The sequence below is a fragment of the Mytilus californianus genome, unplaced genomic scaffold, assembly GCF_021869535.1.
Source record: "Mytilus californianus isolate M0D057914Y unplaced genomic scaffold, xbMytCali1.0.p SCAF_8, whole genome shotgun sequence".
NCBI lineage: Eukaryota > Metazoa > Mollusca > Bivalvia > Mytilida > Mytilidae > Mytilus > Mytilus californianus.
Window position 1 is genome coordinate 72,246,549 of NW_026262734.1, and position 18,716 is coordinate 72,265,264.

The 18,716-nt window shown below is 32.7% G+C and overlaps 1 protein-coding gene across 5 annotated transcripts in view; it reads right to left on the reverse strand.

Annotated features, from left to right (window-relative positions):
• The window catches only part of LOC127712432 (rabphilin-3A-like), a 362,038-nt gene that overhangs the window by 36,002 nt on the left and 307,320 nt on the right, over positions 1 to 18,716 (reverse strand). For 4 of the 5 annotated variants that reach the window (XM_052218873.1, XM_052218870.1, XM_052218871.1 and 1 more), the window contains one exon: positions 3,139 to 3,260. In XM_052218873.1, the coding sequence (XP_052074833.1) occupies positions 3,139 to 3,260 (122 nt within the window). Of the gene's footprint in view, positions 1 to 3,106; positions 3,261 to 18,716 lie in introns of all 5 variants that reach the window. The other variant, XM_052218874.1, reaches the window with a different exon arrangement.

Here is an 18,716-nt window from a genome sequence, read left to right on the forward strand (position 1 = left end):
TCCCAGCATTCCTTTTGTGATATGGAACCTTGTGGTACAATGTCAGAGAGATCCATACACTAACACACAAGTTATTGTCTGGAAGTTACAAAAATGCTTATTTTTGGTCCCTTTTTGGCTTCTAATTCCTTAACTGTTGGTACCATAACCCCCAAAATCAATCCCAACCTTCCTTTTGTGGTATTGAACCTTATGGTAAAATTTCAAAGAGATTCATTAACTTAAACTAAAATTATTGTGCGAAAAACCAATGTATCTTCGGTCAACGACGACGAAGACGCCGACGTCATACCAATATACGACCGCACATGGTCAGTAAAGTGCAATTACTACAATAAGGGGTACCTTGCTAATATTTTTGCTATTTAAAAATTCTCTCTATCTATTATAGTATCTAAGATATAAGGCAAAAATGCAATTTTTTTTGGGACTATGTTTGACTTACTTGTAGATCTTAATTGTCTTGCTGATAATTTTTTTCATCTAAAGGTTCTCTACATCTATAACAGTTTTCAAGATTATAAGATAAAAAATGAAAAAAAAAAATGATTAAGTTCGTCATTTAAGGACAATAACTCCTATCAGAAGTCGTCCGACAGTTTATATGTAAATGGACAATAGGTAGATGTCATCAACTTGAACATTTCTGTCATGTCAGGTTTTCTCTATTTATAGAGTTAACAAGATAATAGACAAAACTTGCATTTTATTCTTATGTTTTATTTTTAGCCAAGTCGGCCATGTTGATTGCCAGGCGGGGTCATCAGACACATTTTTTTAAATAAGATACCCTAAAGATGATTGTGGTCAAGTTTGGTTAAATTTGGCCCAGTAATTTCAGAGGAGAAGATTTTTGTAAAAGATAATGACGACGACAGACAACGGGCGACGGACGCGAAGTGATGAGAAAACTTACTTGGCGCTTTGGGACAGGTGAGCTAATTAAAACAAGAGCCTGAGTCGCTCACCTGGATTTTTTGTGTAGATTTTGCAGCAATGATTATTTTGCTGTTAAATATATATTAATGTGTGTATAAACATGCTATTTAAAGTTTCTCTCTATTATAGTTTCTGCAAAAAACTAAAAAAAAAAAGGTAAAAATCATCTATTAAGGGCAAGAACTCTTTAATATAAGGGGTTAATTGAAGTTTCTCTCTATCAATCATAGTTTCCGCAAAATTTAAAAAAAAATGAAAAAAAAATTGTCTTTCAAGGGTTATAACTCCTTTAAGGGTTGAATTGACAATTTTAGTCATGTTGACCTAAATCTTTGCAGATCTTACTTTGCTTAACTTTTTTACCATTCAAAGTTTCCGTCTATATATCGTAGTTTCTGAATAAAAATAGTTTTTCAAGGGCAACAACTCCGTCAAGGGATCAATTGACAAATAAGTTCTTACTTTGCTGAAAATTTTTGCTGTTTAAAATTCCTCTTAATCTTTAATAGTCTTCAAAATAAGAACCAAAAACTGTGAAATTTAATAAAAAATAATTATTATTGCAGGGTCAATAACTCCAAATTGTGTTGTCCGATTTGTTTGAAAATTTGGTAACAAATAGATATTGCTAATTATTTTTACCTTTGTCAGTTTTGCTCTTACTGCTTTAGTTTTTGAGAAAACTGCATTTTATTCCTTTGTTCTATTTTGAGCCATGATGGCCATGTTTGTTGACTGTCCAGAATAAAATACACAAACTTTATACTACATATAATAAGGATCATTCACCCCAAGGTTGGTTGAAATTGGTTCAGTATTTTAAGAGAAGATCTTTGAAAAAAATTAACGACGACGACGAAGGACGCCAAGTGATGACAATAGCTCATCTAGCCCTGTGGGCCAGTTGAGCTCAAATATAGCAAAAGGTAGTACCAATCAATTGACCGAAAAGATTTCTAAAGTAAAGGCTTTCAAAATTTAAGTATATGTAAGAGAATGATAATCCCTTTCTTCATGAATAAGTACGAGCGTTAGCGAGTACTTATCATGAAGTAAGGGATTATCATTCTCTTACAAACTTAGAATATTGTAAAGTGCTCAAGGCTCAAATGATCTATTCAAGAATTAGTTTCATTGTCAGTGCAATGTTTATAATTGATGCATGACTTCCTTTTTCGGTATGTCATTTATGGATTAGTTTTAGTGATGTGAGGACTTTCTTATCATTTGAGAAATATTTAAAAAAAAAATGCGTTATAGATATTAGATGACACAACAGTAGAAAGAAAAGGTAGGAATTGTATGTTTCTTGATTGTGAGTATGAATGTAAATCATGTAATATTTCAGTGAGGAATTATCCTTTTTTTATTTACAGTTTAAATCAATTAATACATTTGAGTTACAACTAAATTTTATTTCACAGCCAATAATTTGGTCCGGCTTTTTACATCAAATACTGTTTCATTATGTCAGGGAAATGTTCAAAAATAATACCCTTAAAAGTTTTTAATATGTTCAAAATTAAATTTCTGTTTTTTTTTATCGGAATACATGTATTGGAAATAACTATTCTCCCCAACCGCTTATCAAGAAATCAAAGTTTTGGAAAGACAAAGATTTAGGTTATTTTTTATCTGAAAGATTTTTTTCTTTTTTTTTTTGCATTGCTTTGGTATTGTTTAATTTTATAGTAATTTGAAGTTATTAATATTTTCAAAATAAAATTCACGGTACCAATTTTACTGCACCAGTAAACTTCAACTTATTTTGAGATTTTTGTTTGTTTCACAATTCAACTTTTAGTCAGTTTCAATCACTGTGTGATAAATCCTTTCAATCTGATAAATGTGCTTCGGGCAGTTTTAACTCATTTATAGAAACTCTTTGTTTTGAACTGTAAATAGACCCAAATAATAGGATAATCCCTTACTAAGAACATGATTTACATTCATTCTTCACAATTAAGAGGCATCCAATCCTACAATTTCATTGGTCGAGAGTACTTTGCTATATTCTAAAGGTAATAAACACACCAAATGACAGAAAACAATTGATCAGTATTAAATCACTTCTGCACTCACATATCATGAAGTTAATGCTTATTGAACAAACATCGGGGATAACTAATTCTATGTACACACGAAGATGAGTTAATACAACACTCACACAACATTAAATGTTATATGTATATTCTAAACCTCTGGTATCAGCTCAGCAGATAATGTATGCCATCTCTCAAATTTCTGATCTGTAGACTTCAATGTATCAAACCAGTGCTTTAATCTTTCTCCTTTGGAATTAATTCCAAGTTGAACACCACCTATCAAATAAAATAAAGCAGTTATTTTTAAGACAACTGAAAAAGAGAAGAAAAATATACTTATTTGGTAGTAAGAGGTGTCATGGTCTAAACAGATTTTTTGCCAATAGAAAAATTGTGTAATTAAGAAGGATTATTCATACTACAGATTACAGTTAAATAAATTGGGTCAAAAGTTAAGGACCACATACCTGCTTTTGAAAATTAGTTATCTGAATATTTTTGTTTTGATAATTTCTTGGACACTTAAGGCAGTTGAATGAACTTCAATTATACAGAATAGACAAAAACAGAGGAAAATGAAAATGGCATCAACAGACTATGTGTACTTTGTGTCTGTATTTTTATTTGGTTTTTGTTGTGCTTTGTATCGATCTGACGAGTTAAGCCCTTTTCAATTGATTTTCATAGTTTGTTCTTATGTTGTGTAATACCACTGTCCAAGGTTAGAGGAGGGTTGGTTGCCTGAAAACATTTTAAACCATTTTTGTATTTGTCTGTCCCAAGTCAGGAGCCTGTAATTTAGTGGTTGTTGTTTGTTGCTGTATATATCATATTTGTTTTTTGTTTATTGATTTGTACATAAATCAGGCCGTTAGTTTTCTTGTTTGAATAGTTTTACATTTGTCATTTCGGGGCCTTCTATAGCTTCCTATGCGGTACTGGTTTTGCTCATTGTTGAAGGTCGTACGGTGACCTATATGTGTTAATTTCTATGTCATTTGGTCTCTGGTAGAGAGTTATCTTATTGGAAATCATATCACAACTTCTTATTTCTATATTTGAATGCTAATCAAGGCAAAATGAACTAGTGTGACAAGAAGATATAAGATTATTAAAAAACTACTTTTAAGACAAAATTGCATAGGAAAATCAACTACTGTAAATTTAGAAATTATTGCAATGTTTTTATTAATGTGCAAAATGCGACAGTATCAGGTTTGCAATATTAAAGACTTACATTCATGATTTCAGAAGTGATATTCCTTCATAAAATTTTGCAATTGCGTTAGTAAGATTTCACATTTTCTCCAGTGGTCAAGGATTTGCAATAATAAATGTATATCATCTGAGGACTCCAATACAGAGTTAGTTGATGGTTTCAGTCATATTTGAATTTCTATAGATTCTGTATTGCTGACCTATTTTTGCTGTTTAAATTTCCAAGTTTCAAGATAATATTCAAGAAAGTTTTTTTTTTATTCTAAACATCTGTATGATTATTTGACTAAGTTTCAAATTTAATTTACACCCTTCCCAGTCGGAATATAGACCTAACCATTCATGTCAAACTGCCCTCATTAATATCATTGATAAATGGCTACATGAAATTAATAATGGAAATATATATTTTGCAGTACTCCTAGATTTCAAAAACGCTTTCGATTTTATTGATCATGAAATTTTATGCAAAAAAAATGAAATGTATGACTTCCATGACAAAATTGTTGATTTAAAAAAAATCATATTTGAAAGAAAGATCACAGCAAGTCAATATCAGTAATTAATATTCTGATAAAAAAAAATATATAGGTGTTCCACAGGGCTCTATACTTGGTCCCATTTTGTTTTTTTTTGTACATAAATGACCTTCAATTATATATTAATAAAATGCCCCGCAGTTCGCAGCTTGATACGACTGTAGAGGTCGAACCCTGAACAGTTGGGGCAAGTATGAACACACCATTCAAGCTTGATACATTCTGAATTTGGATTGTGATCAAATATTTGACACAGCATAGGTTTCTAACACAAGAACGAATGAGGTCTAAGAACTTGAAAATTTGAAATTGGACATTCTACCATTATGGTTCAAAATCTAAATACATGGTTGGATTCAGCATATCAAAGAACCAAAAGAATTCAATTTTTGATGAAATCAAACAAAATTTAATTTTTGACCATTTGGACCTCATTCTGGACCAATTTGATAACTGGGCCCAAAATCCAAAATCAAATACACACTGAGAATAAGCATATCAATATCCATATACCATACATTCAATTTTTGTTGAAATCAAATAAAGTTTAATTTTGGACCCCGACTTAGACCAACTTGAATACTGGGCCCAAAATCTTTTTTTACATTTTTAGATTCAGCATATCAAGTAACCCCAAGAATTCATTTTTTTGATGAAATCAAACAAATTTTGGACAATTTGGACCTCAATGTGGACCAATTTGATAACGGGGCCCAAAATCCAAAATCTAAATACACGGTTAGATTAAGCATATCAATGAATCCAATACATTCATTTTTTGTTGAAATCAAACATAGTTTAATTTTGTACCTCTATTTGGACCAACTTAAAAACTAGGCCCAAATTCAAAAAATCTAAATACATGTTTAGATTCAGCATATCAAAGAACCCCAAGAATTCACTTTTTGTTGAGATAAAACTAAATTTAATTTTGGACTCTTTGGAGCTTAATGTGGACCAATTTGAAAATGGGGCCCAAAATTAATAAAATGCTCCGCGGGGCGAATCTTAATGCGACCGCAGAGGTCGAACCATGATCAGTTGGGAGAAAATATGGACACTACATGCAAGCTTGGTACAGCTCTGAATTTGGATTGTGATTAAATATTTGACACATCAAAGGTTTCTGACACAGAATGAATGTGGTCAAAGAACTGAAAAAATTGAAATTGGACTTTTACCTATTATGGTCCAATATCCAAAATCTTAATACACAGTTAGATTCAGCATATTCAAGTTCACTAAGAATTTATTTTTTTTATTTATTAATGGACAATATTAGCTAAGTTTTTAAACGGGAACGCTTCGTCATTTTTTTTTTTTATATATATAGCATTCTGAAAATTAATTTTTACAGAATCAATAACAATTCTAATATGACGTCCTATATATCGTCAACCAGTATAATCACAGTATATCTACTTTAAGCACAGACGCATTAATACACAAAATTGACTGTTCCGCGTTACGCCCATATTATAGTGTAACACCACTAATTCGGGCCCGGTCAGAAAGTACACAAAATAGTTCCTACGCATGGGTTTAACTTTCAAAATGTGTAGAATATTTTGTTAATTTTGGTATCAAATGAAAGCTGAAAGACTGGTGATCATTGTAGAACACTTTTTGACTTATAATTGTGAATGATAAAACAAATTTCATGAAATTTAAAAAGGATGGTACATTTTGCCTGTTTGTCAGATCTGAAGTACCTGTTTTGGTACATCCGAAGTTCCGGGAACCAGTTCTCTCTTATATGCAAAAAGTAAAATAACAAAAATACCGAACTTTATGGAAAATTCAAATCGGTAGTCCCTTATCAAATTGCAAAATCAAAAGCTCAAACACATCAAACGAATGGAAAACAATTAAAGGTATGTTGATTTTTTTTTCAGTACAAGACATCATAAGGTGTTGCTTTGGCATGCAATGACTGTCACTTTATTTGAACTTTAAGACAAAAGAGCTGTACCTGCTTGAAATTGAGAAATTTAACATAGAAAGCAATGGGGCTATGAATTAGTGGTCTACTTCCTTTAATATTCATACGACGAGGGCAACTAAATTTTTGACAGTAAAACCCACGTTTAACGTAGGTTAAGCTCTAAATACAATACGGTTATCTCTATTCTAATGAAAAATAAACATATCAGTCCATTTCAGTTATTATTTCGATCAGGAACATATATATTGACATATACTGTTCCCAGTTTCGATGTAAAATGCAATAAAACGATAATTAAGCGAAATGATGTAATCGACCTTGGCAACTAAACAAGGTGGCGTCATATGTATGCTTCCGGCTTCAAACACCAGGCGTTTTCAGGCTTCTTGTACGCCTCAGAATGTAATAAAATTCGATAAAGAACATGTTTAGCAGTCGGAAAGCTGACCCCGGTATGACCCCATTTTTAAAGACAACAATGGAAGTCACGTGACTACCATATTTGGGTATATTTTTTGTCATTTTTTGTTCAACTGAGACGAGTCAGTTACCTTCAAAAAGTCCTATCAAATGAAATCAAAGCATGTTGTACGTTTTAGTTCGTCATTTTCGGGATAGAGAGCTCTTCCTACTTTGGAGGTAAAAAAAGTGCACGTGATCATGTCTCTTTTTGTGACAATCTAAAATTCTATGCAAGTTTAAGGGGCGGGAATGCACAAATGAGGGGATGGACAGGGGGTACCCTTCTCCCACCTCCCACTTTTGGCACTTTTAGAATCTTTTTTTCTCTCCCACCTATTTTTTGTCTCCCACCTCCCACCTCCCTCAATAGCTGTCCACCCCCTTACAAATGTCAAGTCGCCGGAAACCTAAACACTCCACTGGTGTGTAGTTCCAGGCTGTACATCGGACAGCAGAAAGAAAGAGAATATCCTAAAATATCCATGGATGGAAAATGTAACATTTCACGCATTTCCAACCACCAAAAAGTACAAAAGATTACGTTTGAAATTGTCTTGTTTCAGGTGTACAGGAGCATTTAATATTTACATGGCCATTACTCAAAGTTTTCATAACAACATTGTCAACATGTCTCCGCATATACAACTGGTAGCCATTGTCATTTTTGTATGAATTCAGTCTGTCGTTGACCACATACAGGTTGTCATTAAATACACAAAAATGTCCCCCATTTCAATTGTCGGAAGAGTGGTGAGGTTATTATCCCAGTCACTGATGGAAAAAATATCCGGAAGAATAACTTTTTTGCCATCTGGTGTCTCAACTGTGCGGCGGTTTTGACGGCCAGAATGGTAAGTTTCAATATAAGCGGGAGGTTTTGGCTAGCCATAAAACCAGGTTCAACCCACCATTTTTCTTGAAATGTCCTGTACCAAGACAGGAATATGGCAGTTGTTATCAAATAGTCCGTTTCTATGTATGTTGGCATTTGTTTTTGTTTCAGTTCAGTGTTTCTGTTGTTCCGTTGTTTTAATTAAACGTACTGAATTAGAATACGAAACCTTCAAACCACAGGCACTTGTTTCTATCCATGGGAAGACCTTCCTATGGATAGAAACAAATGCCTGTACTTCAAACCCCAGGTCGTCACCCGTAGAGTCAATTTTTTTTCAACAAAGTTGAAATTTCCTTCTTAACTTCTGGGGAACCTATGCTGAATTCAAAATATGTGATGAGGCTATTTATGAACTGGCCTGTGTCAAATTTGTGCCACTCAATATGCTGTTATACGCAAATGTGCCACTTCGATCTGACGAAAATTTCTGACGAAGCGGTTCCAAAAGTTATTTACGAGTTACGTATCTTTGTGGACACTTTCCAAAAACAAACTTATTTGTACTATTTTATATATTTAGCACCATATGCTGTTATTTTCAAGTGAACATGATTAAAATAATTAATAACCTTTTTTACTAAATATTATTTATTATACTTTTATACTACAGATATATATATATATATATATGGAAAACATTTAGGTAAACTTATTTTATCATTTTTAAAACAGTTCCAGGACTGAAATAGGGCTTTAGTTACTCTGAGACATAATATTTTATTCCATGAGTTACTTTAATATTTTGGGATATATTTTTTTACTGCTGTAATCGAATAATATCAACATAGAAATAAATTTCTACTGCATAAAAAGCCAGGGCTAGCCAAAATATGCACAAATATTGGATCTAGATATAGGGTTAAAATGTCAAATCTATTACATGATTAAATGCCTTGCAATACTTTTTTATATATTTGAAAGAAATAATAATCATACTTATCTCAATATAAATTCTTCAGTATGCAATGACCATCTCAGATTTTTTGGTATCAAATAATTTATATGTGAAAATTGGTAATGTATTCTATAGAAATAAGTTTGCAATATGTGTGTATGTTTATTAATTAAACTAAATAACTATAAATTTTGTCTCATTCCATACAGGTCCTACTGAATGGACTCAAATTGTTAAAAAAAAAAGAAGCCTGAACTAATGGATAATAATTCAAATGGTAAATCATGAACTGGCGAATAAATAATAATGAGAAAGATTCGATCATCTCATATTTTGTCTTCTATTAAAAAAACTAGGCCATGCAGTTTTTGAGTGCTTAGTCAATAATTATTTTTTGGAACACAAATAAGTCACACTTCATGTAATTATGAAAATGCATTAATAAGAGCGATTAAAATGCAAGTCTGATAGAGATTGCTTCAAGTTTTCATTGTAAATGGAATATTTGTATTAACTTTTATAGGAGCCCTTCATCACACAAATAATAAAATATTAACAAATCAAATCAAATCAAATATTTTATTGTCTTATAAACTTTACAGTTTGTGACCAATATGTATTAACACATTAAACATATATACATACATATCAAACAAACACAATAAAAACAGCATCAAAATTTATAAAAACAAACAAGTTGTTAAGAGTCCCCTGCCCTCAGTTCTAATGACTTTTTCAAGTAGGATCCTAACTTATTTGTTTGTAAAGGCGTTGATGGATTTAGTAAATAATGAATTTTTTCTTCTTCATTTAAATTATTAAAGTTATTATTTTCAGTACATATGTGTTCAAAAAAGGCATTTCTTAGTGTTTTATTATAATCACAATAGAGTAAAAAATGTTTCTCACCCTCTAGTATTTTACATTTATGACAAAGTCGTTCCTCTCTTGGGATTTTAAAATATCTCCCCTTTTCAATTAAGAGGGAGTGATCACTTAGTCTAAATTTAGTGATCAATCTCCTTATCTGAAAATTAGATATATTTAGATAAGATTCTAGTTTGCAATCCTTTTTAAGTTTTTTATATAGATAAAATTTACTTTTATCATCAATGTTTTCAAATTTAGTTTCAATTAAATCTTCATATCTATTTTTCATTTTTAACTTTATATCGTTTTTTATTTTATTTACATCTTTTATGTCCTTACAATTAGAAAAAAATATTAAGGTCAATATTAGTCTCTTCAACAATATTTTTTGCATATGTATACCATGAATAAGTTCCAGTCAAATCTAGAGACTGTGCTAGAGAAAAGGCTTCCTTTATCAATGGATTAATATTATTATTATATAGTCTAGCTAAATATAAAAGGGTTTGTGTTTTAATAAAACATTCTATAGGCAATCTTCCTAATTCAACTCTTGCTCTAAATTGGATGCATTTTTTCTTATTCCTAGAGTAGATTTACAAAATTTAAGATGCATATTTTCAATAGGGGTTTTGTCTGTAAAATCAAGTTGATTAATTTGTTTTCCTGAAGATAAGGCTCTGTTTTTGGCTCTATGAAAAGAAATATATGTATCCAAATATGTTACTTCTGAATTATAGGTCATAATTGGTTTTACTAAAGAATCAAAAAGGTTATTTGCTACTTTTATAGGTAGATTATTCAATGATTTAGTATAGGATTCTATTGCAAAAAATACTTTTTTTGCCTTTTTTGTCAGCTCTAAGGTACTTTGTGATAAATTTCCATTACATTTTATCAACAAATGAATATTCTGATATGCTCTCTATGGCTTCATTCTCATAGTAAATATGTGATGTTTCACCATTTTGTTTGGACTGACTGAAAATCATGGATTTTGTTTTGTTTGTATTTAAAGAGAGTTGCCATTTGTTGCAATATAATTTAACATTATTTAAACTGTTTTGAAGACCCTCTTTCGATTCTGACAGGATCAAAAGATCATCTGCAAAAAGGAGGCATCCCACCTTACTATTTATAAGCTTAAGGGGACTTGAATCATTTCCCTCAAAATTTTTTACAATATCATTTATGAAGACATTAAATAAAGTGGGGCTCAGGGTGTCTCCTTGTTTAACCCCTCCAGCAATATTAAAAAATTCTGATACATAATCTTTGTATTTCAAAGATGATTTAGTATTTAAGTATTGTTGTTTTATAACTCTGTAAAAAGACCTGCCAACTCCCATTTTGCATAATTTGTAAAGTAAAGCAGTTCTCCATACTGAATCAAAAGCCTTTTTCAGATCTATAAAGCAGGCATAAATCTTTTTTTTCTCTTTATGTAGATATTTATTAATCAAGGACTTCAATAAAAAGATGCTATCAGCTGTTCTGTGATTTTCTCTGAAACCAAACTGACAATCACTTAATTGTTTGTCAACAATCTTGATTAGCCTATTATTCAATATAGCATTAAAAAGTTTTGGTAGATTACTTTTAAGAGAAATTCCTCTATAATTATTAGGGTCTAACTTGTCACCTTTTTTATGTAAATGGATCATGAAAGATAATTTCCATGAATCTGGATAATTACCTGTCTTTAAAATCAAATTAAAAACTTTTACAATAGAATTAATTATCACAGGTTGTGAATGTTTGAGTATTTCATTCACAATTCTATCTGGACCTGCTGATTTGTTTACTTTAAGCTTTGAAATGACCAGTTTTACCTCAGCAAATGTAATTGGTGCATCAGTTTCCATATTCAATTCAATATTATCTTCTAGAATGTTTAATTCACGTTCCAGTTTATTTACAAAGGGTTTATCATATGATGTTGGTGTACCCTGATCCTGAAAATGTTTTATGATTTTATTTTCATTCATTAAAATTTCAGGAATATCTTCTTCAATATTTGGTTTCTTTTTTATTGCCTTTAGAACATTCCAATATTCTTTTGGATTATTTTTAAAATTATCTGAAAGTGATTTATAAAGTTTTTGGTGATATTCAATTTTTTTCTGTTTAATCATTTTTTTTTAGTTTTTTACATAATTCAAAATATTTAGGTTTTAAACTTTTGTCATTTAAGTTATTCTTGATTTTATTTCCTATATAGTTTATTTGTCTTTTTGTTTCATATACTGTATTATCTGACCATACTTGTTTAATTTTTTTCTTTTTCTTTTTAGTTGGTTTAGATATGCCTTTACATGTATTTTCTGCAATATTTTGTAAAATTTTTGTAAGTTTTTCAGTTGCACCATCAACGCCTAGTTTATTGCTATCAAAATGTTGCATCTCTAAATCTAAAATTTCCTTTCTAATATTTTCTGTTGATAGAACATCAATTAATTTTGAAAATGACAATTCTGTCCATTTGTATGATTTAATCAAATGCCATCTCTTTTCATCTAGACATTTCTTCATACATGTATCTGATATAATAGAACAATTCATATATAAGTTTATTTGAACATGATCTGATAAATATGTAAAGTCATTTGTTTTAAAGTATTTTACCTCAGGCAGGAGACTCTCACTTGCAATGGCATTATCAACTGTACTGAACCCTGTATTACACATATAAGTAAAATATCCTAGGGAATCTCCCAAAAAACGGCCATTGAGTATACGTAGCCTTGAGGATGAACATAATTCAAGTAATTCATTCCCCAATGTATTCAAAGTGTCATCTTGGTTTACTCTTCTGATTTCAATATCAGTTATATAGCTCTCTGGAAGAAGGTCAACTATCAAAATTATTTATTTCATCTGAGTCATTTTCTATGTAATCTGATTTCATTGCAGTTCTAGAATTAAAATCCCCAATTAAAATAATTTGTCCTTCAATAGAAAATGAACTAATTTCATTTTCAAGATTTTCTAAGTCACTATCATAATGTGCTGATGAAAAAGGGGGAATATAAACAGCACAAAGATATATATCTTGATTAAGTCCAAAGAAATACTTATCAAGCTTTAACCATAATCTATTCTGGGATGACGTAGCATCTTTAAGATAAGAAATCCCCTTATAAAATTGTTTTTTAATTGTGACTACAATGCCTCCACTATGTCTTTTGGCTTTTTTTGTTTTCTTTCGTATTTTAGAGATAATGTTATAGCCTTCAATTTTAAAATCTTCTGATCCCCCCCTTCCAGGTTTCTTAAAGTATATTTATATCTTTATTTAAAAAATCCAGAAACATTGGGTCTTTCATCTTATCCCCAAGGCCATGTACATTCCATGAGGAAATTGACAATTTTTTATGAACCCTGTTCATTTTTAATTTTGACTAGTGCCAGATATATATTAAACCTTCTTGTTAGCCTGAAAACCTTCAATTATATTTAGACAGTTTGTTTAATGTTTCTATAAACATGATAGATTTTAACTGCAATAATAGTTCCAAATATATATATTTTTTTTTTATTCATGACTGCTAACAATACAGCAGTCTAAGGGAAATTAACAATGAATGATTTTTTCCAGTCATCTTGATTTAAGGTTGTACTCAGAGTCAGACAGACAGTATAAAACTGCCTTCCTTTTTGTTTCAGTTAACGTCAAACATTTAACTAAAAGAGAATAATTAATTCAGCCAAATTCACAGCTGAATTCGCCATTGCTTTTTCAAAGAAACTCACTAAATGTGTGTACATTCGGTGTAAGACAAAAAAAAAAACAACTATGTCAAAAAATGTCTATCCTTTGGAATTTAGTTCTAACGGGGTTTCATAAGGGATAACAGAACGTTAGACTTACATATTTTTTTTTTTAACTTTGAGATACGTATTATTTTTTATACTTCTGTATATATATAATCTTAGTTTATCTGTAAAAAAAGAAGAAGAAACTAACAGACAATTCTTAAGCAACCTAACCACGAAGTTCTTAAAAAAATTCACAAACAAATTGAAAAAAACAATTTCAAAATTTCATTCCTCATTAATAAAATGTCTTTAAAAAATCTATAAAACTTACCTTTAATTATTTTTCAAAACATCTAATAATGAACAGTAAATTTCAAACTATATTTACACACTCTAAAATTAAATTTGATGCTGTATCTATTTTGAATTCTAATATGACGTGCTTCTTTCGCTCCGTGATAAAACTTTACGCAAACTCAGAGATATACATAATAATGGCTGTCACGTTAATCCACATGTATCGTAACATATGTACAAACGCTACGCCAATTTCGCTGTGTTAAAAATTGCAATTGAAAAAAACTACAGAACCTTTTTTCCTATCCTGATGCACAACTTCTACTTCTACTTCTATTTTGAACACAAAGAATTAATGCATTAGAGCTCGGAAAAATGTACAAAATCAACTAACATAAAATTCCGCGAAATTCCATTAATGTTTTTGGCGCATTAACGTCATTTTAAAACAAGACGTCATACGAATGAAAACTCTAAAGCTGAATGTTTTTCCGTTACGTGAACCATCAAAATTCGGATAGAAAATTTCATTAAAATGGAGTTTTGAGGTAGGTGTTGTTTTATTTTATTTCATTTTGCATTATTCGCACATTTACTGATTCCAGCAAGTCAACATGGCGGCTCCTTAGTTAAAAAAATGTCAACTGTGGATTTGACGATAGCTTACGAGAAGAAAATGTAAATCAACTAGAGGCTCTCGAGAGCCTGTGTCGCTCACCTGACTCTACTTTGGTTTTAGAAATCATGTAAAGATAGATAAAAATCATAACAGATACCCAAATAATGATTGAGGCCAAATTTTAATTAATATTGGTCTCGTTATTTAATAAAATATCCTGGTGGCCATCTTGAACAGTAAATCAGCAACAAAGTAGCAACACTTGGTCAGCACTTCATAAGAAACATTCATGCCATGTTTGGTTTCATTCCATTCAGTGGTACTCTAAAAGAAGACATTTGTATGTATTTCCCATAGGGTCCTATGTTAAACTAAGCCCCCCGCTGGCGGCCATCTTGGATGATGGATCGGCTACAAAGTAACAACACTTGGTCAGCATCTCATAAGGAACATTCATGCCATGTTTGGTTTCATTCCATTCAGTGGTTCTCTAAAAGAAGACATTTGTATGTATTTCCCATAGGTCCTTTGTTAAACTAAGTCCCCTGCTGTCGGCCATCTTGGATGATGGACCAACTGCAAAGTAACAACACTTGGTCAGCACCTCATAAGGAACATTCATGCCATGTTTGGTTTCATTCCATTCAGTGGTTCTCTAAAAGAAGACATTTGTATGTATTTCCCATAGGGTCCTATGTTAAACTAAGTCCCCCGCTGGCGGCCATCTTGGATGATGGATCGGCTACAAAGTAACAAGACTTGGTCAGAACCTCATAAGGAACATTCATGCCATGTTTGGTTTCATTCCATTCAGTGGTTCTCTAAAAGAAGACATTTGTATGTATTTCCCATAGGGTCCTATGTTAAACTAAGTCCCCCGCTGGCGGCCATCTTGGATGATGGACCGCCTGCAAAGTAACAACACTTGGTCAGCATCTCATAAGGAACATTCATGCCATGTTTGGTTCCATTCCATTCAGTGGTTCTCTAAAAGAAGACATTTTTATGTATTTCCCATAGGGTCCTATGTTAAACTAAGTCCCCGGCTGGCGGCCATCTTGAATGATGGATCGGCTACAAAGTAACAACACTTGGTCAGCACCACATAAGGAACATTCATGCCATGTTTGGTTTCATTCCATTCAGTGGTTCTCTAAAAGAAGTCATTTGTATGCATTTCCCATAGGGTCCTATGTTAAACTAAGTCCCCGGCTGGCGGCCATCTTGAATGATGGATCGGCTACAAAGTAACAACACTTGGTGAGCACCTCATAAGGAACATTCATGCCATGTTTGGTTTCATTCCATTCAGTGGTTCTCTAAAAGAAGACATTTGTATGTATTTCCCACAGGGTCCTATGTTAAACTAAGTCCCCCGATGGCGGCCATCTTGGATGATGGACCAACTGCAAAGTAACAACACTTGGTCAGCATCTCTTAAGAAACATTCATGCCATGTTTGGTTCCATTCCATTCAGTGGTTCTCTAAAAGAAGACATTTTTATGTATTTCCCATAGGGTCCTATGTTAAACTTAGTCCCCCGCTGGCGGCCATCTTGGATGATGGATCGGCTACAAAGTAACAACACTTGGTCAGCACCTCATAAGGAACATTCATGCCATGTTTGGTTTCATTCCATTCAGTGGTTCTCTAAAAGAAGTCATTTGTATGCATTTCCCATAAGGTCCTATGTTAAACTAAGTCCCCGGCTGGCGGCCATCTTGGATGATGGATCGGCTACAAAGTAACAACACTTGGTGAGCACCTCATAAGGAACATTCATGCCATGTTTGGTTTCATTCCATTCAGTGGTTCTCTCAAAGAAGACATTTGTATGTATTTCCCATAGGGTCCTATGTTAAACTAAGTCCCCCGCTGGCGGCCATCTTGGATGATGGACCGACTGCAAAGTAACAACACTTGGTCAGCATCTCTTAAGAAACATTCATGCCATGTTTGGTTCCATTCCATTCAGTGGTTCTCTAAAAGAAGACATTTGTATGTATTTCCCATAGGGTCCTATGTTAAACTCAGTCCCCCGCTGGCGGCCATCTTGGATGATGGATCGGCTACAAAGTAACAACACTTGGTCAGCACCTCATAAGGAACATTCATGCCATGTTTGGTTTTATTCCATTCAGTGGTTCTCTAAAAGAAGTCATTTGTATGCATTTCCCATAGGGTCCTATGTTAAACTAAGTCCCCCGCTGGCGGCCATCTTGGATGATGGATCGGCTACAAAGTAACAACACTTGGTGAGCACCTCATAAGGAACATTCATGCCATGTTTGGTTTCATTCCATTCAGTGGTTCTCTAAAAGAAGACATTTGTATGTATTTCCCATAGGGTCCTATGTTAAACTAAGTCCCCCGCTGGCGGCCATCTTGGATGATGGACCGACTGCAAAGTAACAACACTTGGTCAGCATCTCATAAGGAACATTCATGCCATGTTTGGTTTCATTCCATTCAGTGGTTCTCTAAAAGAAGACATTTTTATGTATTTCCCATAGGGTCCTATGTTAAACTAAGTCCCCCGCTGGCGGCCATCTTGGATGATGGATCGGCTACAAAGTAACAACACTTGGTCAGCACCTCATAAGGAACATTCATGCCATGTTTGGTTTCATTCCATTCAGTGGTTCTCTAAAAGAAGTCATTTGTATGCATTTCCCATAGGGTCCTATGTTAAACTAAGTCCCCCGCTGGCGGCCATCTTGGATGATGGATCGGCTACAAAGTAACAACACTTGGTCAGCACCTCATAAGGAACATTCATACCATGTTTGGTTTCATTCCATTCAGTGGTTCTCTAGAAGAAGTTCAAAATGTAAAAAGTTAACGCCGACGACGGACGACGACGGACGACGCCGGACGACGCCGGACGACGGACGACGGACGCCAAGTGATGAGAAAAGCTCACTTGGCCCTTCGGGCCAGGTGAGCTAAAAATGGCAAATGTTGGGGTTGAGAATAAAAAGAATTAAACACACTTTTTTCTAGCGGTTATTTAAGAAATAATTCGTGCAAGCTATTGATTTATTGGACATTTTTTGCTTTATCTAACAGGGGGTTAAAAAGAACAGCCACTCACGGCATACCAACCCTCGCTTTAGTTTTTAAATCACCGTATTTGTCCTATTAGAATTGAAATAATTCATGGAAGCTATAGATTTGTTAGAAATTTACACATGGCCTAGGCCGTGATATTCGTTAATTTTATCCCTCGCTAATGCTCAGGATAAAATTCGAATATAACGGCCCAGGCCATGTGTAAATTTCCAACAAATCTATGGCTTCCATGAATTATTTCTTAACTATGACTCTACTTACAATTTCTATTAATTGTGCAATACAGCTCTGAATTTGGATATTTGACATAGCATAGCATAATTTCTGACACAGAATGAATGTGGTATGAGAACTTAAAATTTGAAATTGGGCATTACCTATTATGGTCCAATATTCACAATCTAAATACATTTTAGTATCAGCTTACCAAAAAACCCCAAGAATTCAATTTTTGAAGAAATCAAAAAAATTTAATTGTGGACCCTTTGGACCTCAATATGGACAAATTTGATAACGGGGCCCAAAATCCAAAATCTATATACACGGTTAGATTCAGCATATCAAAGAACCACATATATTCATTTTTTTTGCTGATATCAAACAAAGTTTAATTTCTGACCCCGATTTGGACCAACTTGAAAACTGGGCCGAAAATCAAGAATCTACACTGCTTGTAACCGAGTACGGCAGAAAGTGATTTTCCCCCGATTATAGTACTGATTTTCCTCGATTTTGTACTGATTTTTCATGATAAATTTTACACTATAGTTCTGTTATTCAATTTAAGTAGCTTGAACTAATCAATTGATTAAAGATCATTTATTCTGTCTGGTCAGCAGTCATTAGTTAGTGATATCCTGAGGTGGGATTGCTTTGAAGTTACATCATGACCTTCCTTATTCTTTGTTTTGATGTTGTTGTAGCTGATTTGAGTGAAAAAAATCTGTTTTAGTCTGCTTTTAGAAAACTGGGAATATAAATTAGATTTTTTTTTCATGAAATTTTGTTCAAATATAATAATCTGAAAAATGCAAGTAGAAATTTGGACAAAATAAGCATTTAAATGGGAAAAAACTAGCAATTAAACTTGAGCTTTGGTGTACAGATTGTCCCCGATCAGCTTGTGTTGATTACAGATTTTCCCTGATACCTATACAGAT